The sequence below is a fragment of the Fonticula alba genome, assembly GCF_000388065.1.
Source record: "Fonticula alba strain ATCC 38817 unplaced genomic scaffold supercont2.7, whole genome shotgun sequence".
Classification (NCBI taxonomy): Eukaryota; order Rotosphaerida; family Fonticulaceae; genus Fonticula; species Fonticula alba.
The window spans coordinates 1,068,798-1,073,785 of NW_009242977.1; the positions used below are offsets into that span (position 1 = coordinate 1,068,798).

Here is a 4,988-nt window from a genome sequence, read left to right on the forward strand (position 1 = left end):
CCCCCCCCCCGCCCCTTTTCTCCTTCTGCTTGTCCCCCTCTTTTGCCCAGTGACGACCACGAGAACACTGTCCTGCACCTGGCCTGCCGTAATAACCAGCCGGAGGTGGTGACCATGGCCCTGGAGTTTGGTGTTGATCCGAACGCGGTGAACTCCACCGGCGACACGGCCCTGCACTATGCCGCCATGTCCGGCAACTTGGACCTGGTTGAAAAGGTGCGCGTGCCTGCGCCTCTCAGGCATCTCCTTTGGCCGCATGAAAGCTGACCCTTTCCGTCTGCCGGGGTTTCTTTTCTTCGCATTTCGCTTGTCTGCCCGCGTGTGCGTGTGTATGCAGCTCATCGCGGCCTCGGCTAGTCTCAACGTTGCCAACGACCACGGCAACATCCCGCTGCATTACTCGTGCTTCTGGCGCCATGAGCACATTTCACGGGTGCGCTCTTGCCTCTTGCTCCGGCCGGGATGACATTCCCCCTGTGGCGTCCCGTGTCATGCGCTCGCTTCATCTCCTGACGCTGGTCCCTCCTCCCCGTGCCCGCGCTCGCATCCCCACCCGCCTGTGAATGTGTGCAGTTCCTCATTGAGAAGGGCGAGCTTGTGACCGCGGTCAACTCCTTCCAGAAGTCCCCCCTTGACCGTGCCGGCCCCGAGCTGTCCGCCGCTCTCCTGGGTGCGCTCAGCCGCCCTTCCTGGCGCTTCCTCTTCCTCCTCCGCCGCGTTCTCCCTCGTTCTGCCTCGCCCATATCCTCCTCGCTCTTCCCTTCCCTCCCTCCCTCCCTCCCCCCCCCCCCCCCCCCTCTGTCTCTCACCCCTTCTCTTCCCGCTCCGGCGTGTCCCGATTGTGCAGAGTTTGCCCAGCAGTGCGGTCAGGAGACCTCGGCCCAGGTGCAGCTTCCCACCCGTAACTTCGAGGAGGCCGGTGCGTTCTGCCTCTGATCGCTCCCTTCACCTCCCGCACGCGCGCGAGTCTCACCTCCCCCCCCCCCTCCCCTCCCCGACCGATACACCCTCCTCCCCCTCCGGCAGAGAGCATCGCCCGCATTCGGTTCCTCATCAAGAGTATGTCGCCCCCTGGCTTTTGCCGCTGCTTTCTGCCTCCTGCTCCGACGCGGCGGCCGCCCCCTTGCTAACTGGCTCCCCCCCCCCCGGGCCCATGTAGATGCTCCCTCCTGGCAGGTCAGCTCCAACCTGCTGGACTTCCAGGAGCTTCTGGCTTCGCCGTCGCCCTTCGCCTCGGTCTACAAGGGCGAGTGGTCCGGCTTCCAGGTGGCCATCAAGCAGCCGCATCCGCACATCCAGGAGAACAAGCAGATGACCTCCAACATGGAGCTGGACATCCTGGACAAGCAGGTCACCATGATGCGCGACCTTTTCCATGTCAACCTGCTGCCGATCCTGGCCGGGTGCACGGAGCGCGGCAACTGGTGCCTGGTCACCGAGTTCCAGCCCGTTGGCAATCTCGGTCTCCTGCTCCAGGACCCGGCTTACTCGATGGATCAGTACCAGGGTGCGGACAAGCGCATGATACTGGCTCCTCCGGCGGTTGGCCCCCTCCTTTACTGATGTTCCCCCCCCCCCCTCCCCCCTCTCCCCCCTCTGCCCCCTCTGCCCCCTTGCTCCTACTCGCCAAGCCATTCGCTTTGCCGTGGAGACCTGCCGCGGCGTGGCCTTCCTCCATGAGAATGGCATCCCGCATGGGGCGCTCAAGCCGTCCAACATCCTGGTCACCGATGATGGTGGCATTCGCATCACCGACTACGGGCTGTCCAAGGTGAAGGCCTTCCGTGGGTCGTATGGCGGCGCGCAGATTTTCGAACCGCACTGGATTGCCCCGGAGAGTATGTTGCTGCCGGGCCCTCGCCGCCGGCTCCTTGCCCAGCCCCGGTCGATTCTTCCTCCCCTGCCCCTCCGCTTCTCTTGCTGGACTTGCCGGTCTGACTGCTGAGCTGCTTCCTCTTCCTCTTCATTTTTCTCTGGCCCGCGTGGTGTGGAATAGTCTTCCTTGAGGAGCCGCACCCCGACAAGGACATTCGCCCGGCCGATGTCTACGCCTTCGGCATGGTTCTCTTCATGATTGTGACTCGTCTTCTGCCCTTCGAGTCGATGCATCCCATGGCCATCGGTCATAAGGTGCGCTTTCGTCCCCCCCCCCCCCCCCCTCCCACTTTCCATTCCCCATGCATTTGGCCTTGCTGGTTGTTCTTTTTTTCCTCTCCCTCTGACGCTCTTGCCCGACCGGACCGGACAACAGGTTGTCACCCAGTCCCTCCGTCCGACCATGCCATACTTCGTGCCGGAGCACCTGTCCAAGCTGATCTCCCTGTGCTGGCAGCAGGACCACACTCGCCGCCCGTTGATTGGCCAGGTTCTCCCGATCTTGGAGAAGCTCCACTCCTGAGCCGGGGGGACACACGGCCCTGGGAGGCAGTCGGGCCACTTGGCCATGGGGACGCAGTGATCCGGTGTCTTGCTTCGGCCCTTCCCCTCGACGGGGGCCGGGGCGAGGCACCATCTGCTGGCCGGTCTCCTGCATGTGGCGGTGGTGCATCTGCATCTCCTATCGCGTGTCACCGTTGAGGACACGGACATCGAAGTAATACAGCGTTTCAAATCCCGAAATTGCTGTGCACATGCGCACGAGCCTCCCTCGTCACGCCCCGGGCGGAACAGGAGCAAGGCCAGGAGCAAGGCCGGGGGCAAGGCCAGGAGCAAGGCCAGGAGCAAGGCCAGGGACATACACTCAGGGCGAGGGGGAGGGCGTGGGATACAACGGAGAAGCATGGGTCCAAGGGGGTCTAGTATACAGAGCGTGGCAAGAATGCACACACAGGCGGAGCCAAGGGGGGAGCCGAGGGACAGGAAAGGATGGGAGGCGGCCCGGGCCGGGGGCGGCCACGTCGGACGCTCACTTACGACCGCCAATCTTGGCACCACCACGCAGGCGCTGCAGGGCAGTGGCCGGGCGGGCCTGCTCGCGAGCCAGCGCAGCGCTGTCCGAAGTCTTGACCACGCGCAGGGGCTTCACCGAGCCGGCAGACACACGCGCGGCCAGGGAGGTCTCGATCTGGCGATGGATGGCGGCACTCAGTTTCTGCATCAGGGCAACGGGGGGATGGTTCAATCACATTTGAGAGAGGGGCAGGGGAGGGGGGAGGGGGAAGGGGGAGGTTAGAAGATGACCAAATGGAAAAGTGCGCGGCGCGCAGGGCCAGCGCCACAGCGCAGATGCACTCGCAGAGGGGCTAAACAACCTTCTGGACCTTGGTGGCGGCCACAACATTGGCCTTCTTGGGGGCGATAACACGGATGCCGGGCTTGGTGCTGCGGATCTTGGCGATCTGGGCACGGCTCTTGGCCGCGCGGTTGACACTCCGAAGAGCCTTGGTACCCTGGGCCATTGTGTCAGGGGGGAGGGGGCAGTGCAGGGGGGGGGGAAAGACGGGAAGAGGAGAAGAGAGGGATACGCAGCGCGTTACAGCGAGGCGGTGCAGGGCGAGGCGTTTTGGGGCCAGGACAGGGGGGAGGGGGGGGGGGGGGGGGGGGGGAGACCTGGAGGGCGCCCACACCTGGCCGGCCGAGGCGCCCTTCCCGAAGAATGCCCCACCCCGGGTGCGGGAGACGAGGCGCATGCGGTGGCATTTGGATCACGCCGTCTTCGCGTGACCCCCTCGAGGGGGCTGACCTGCCTGGAACCAGGCAAATCGGCCCTCTGGATGGGTTTTGACTATCTCGCGCGCGTTCTCCCTTGTGGCCGGGGCCGGTTCGCGGGTTTCGTCCTCCCGGCCGGGCTGGTGTTTCCCTGCCGCCGGGGCCTCCCTCGGCGAGGCCGCCTGCGCGAGCCCTCCCGCCGGGCCGGGGGCGGGGCTGCGGGGGGGAGGGGGATGTTTCGCCCTCAGCGACGCCCTGGCCCAGGTGGCTGGCTCGCATCGCATCCCTGGCGGTCCCCGTGTCGCGGCTGGCATCTTGCCGGTGTGCCGGGGGAGGCCTGTGCGTGTATCTCCCCCCCCCCCCCTCCCCCCGGCCCGTGGACATTGCTGGCCAGGGAGACCGCCCCCTGGGCGCCCTATCGGCGGTTGCCCCGGGGCAGGGGGAACAAGGGCAGGGGCGCGAGATCGGCCGGCGATCCCCCGTGTGCCCTGACTGTGGCCTTCTTCTCATCGGAGCCGGCGTCCCTGCCTGTGTGTGTGTGTGTGTGTGTATGGGTGTTTGGGCTTGTGTGTGTTCCCCCTGACCCGGCTCCCCTCCCGGTGAACTGGGAGTGTCCCCCCCCCCCATACGCACGGAGGGGGGCAGAAAGCCGCCCGACAATGCCCCGCCCTCGGGACTGGGGGCAGTCTCCCGGGCCTGCGCGAGAATGGGGCGCGCAGGCGACCGCCGCCGGGTGTTTTTATCTGGGGCTCACACCGGCCCCATCCCCGAGGGGCGGACGGGGACGATGCGGCTGGAGCCAGTTTTCGCCGGTGCCCCGTCGCGGAGGCGGCCGCCCCCAGCACAGCCCCATTGGTGGCTGGTCCTGGGCCGGCCGGCGTGGCATTTGAGAGTCTGCAAGGGCGCACGCGTGTGTTGTGCGCGCGCGTCCGTGCGTCCGTGCGTCCGTGTGTGTTTATGTGTGTTGTGTGTGGTGCTTCCGTGCGCACGCGCGCGCCCGCGCGCGGGCCCCTCAGGCGACTGTCTCAGGATCAGCCGGCGGGTTTATAAGAGACCGCGGCACGGATCGCCACTGCCAGGGCCGGCGGCACAGAGCTCCACGACACCCTGTTTTTGCTCCCCATCCCCATCCATACCCCATTCGCCACCATGTCCCTTGTACGCACGAGATCCCGCCCACGCCCATCCTGCCACCTCTGCTTTGGCGGCTGCTGTCCCCTTCGCCCGGCTTACCTCTGCTCCCTCCCACCGGCCAATGCGCCCGCGCGACCGACTCCCCGATGTATGTGCATGGGCGCATGCGTGTGTCTCCCCCCCCCCCCCCCCCCCCCCCCCCCCCC

The 4,988-nt window shown here is 66.4% G+C and overlaps 3 protein-coding genes across 3 annotated transcripts in view; 2 read left to right on the top strand and 1 right to left on the bottom strand.

Moving 5' to 3' along the window:
• Positions 1-114: 114 nt before the first annotated feature.
• H696_04442 (TKL protein kinase) lies at positions 115-2,398 on the top strand (the record flags this gene model as incomplete). Its single annotated transcript, XM_009498318.1, has 9 exons — positions 115-216; positions 338-433; positions 574-670; positions 848-919; positions 1,027-1,059; positions 1,160-1,507; positions 1,632-1,838; positions 1,997-2,130; positions 2,252-2,398. The coding sequence occupies 9 exons, from the start codon at positions 115-117 to the stop codon at positions 2,396-2,398; spliced, it is 1,236 nt and encodes a 411-aa protein (XP_009496593.1).
• A 382-nt stretch (positions 2,399-2,780) lies between these two features.
• On the bottom strand, positions 2,781-3,533 carry H696_04443 (hypothetical protein). Its single transcript, XM_009498319.1, has 2 exons — positions 3,252-3,533; positions 2,781-3,091 (listed from the first exon to the last, which is right to left on the bottom strand). The coding sequence occupies exons 1-2, from the start codon at positions 3,396-3,398 to the stop codon at positions 2,906-2,908; spliced, it is 333 nt and encodes a 110-aa protein (XP_009496594.1). The 5' UTR covers positions 3,399-3,533; the 3' UTR covers positions 2,781-2,905.
• A 1,140-nt stretch (positions 3,534-4,673) lies between these two features.
• Positions 4,674-4,988, top strand: part of H696_04444 (diazepam-binding inhibitor (GABA receptor modulator, acyl-CoA-binding protein)) — an 891-nt gene continuing 576 nt past the window's right edge. Inside the window, exon 1 of the mRNA XM_009498320.1 lies at positions 4,674-4,806. Within this exon, the coding sequence (XP_009496595.1) occupies positions 4,798-4,806 (9 nt within the window). The 5' untranslated portion in view covers positions 4,674-4,797. The remainder of the gene's footprint in view (positions 4,807-4,988) is intronic.

What these genes read in the sequence shown, in the direction of transcription:
- H696_04443 (XM_009498319.1), bottom strand. Translation starts at nt 3,398, where the DNA reads ATGGCCCAGGGTACCAAGGCTCTTCGGAGTGTCAACCGCGCGGCCAAG. An exon ending in CCGCCACCAAGGTCCAGAAG is followed by an intron (nt 3,092 to 3,251) that starts GTTGTTTAGCCC and finishes GCCCTGATGCAG; the next exon opens with AAACTGAGTGCCGCCATCCA.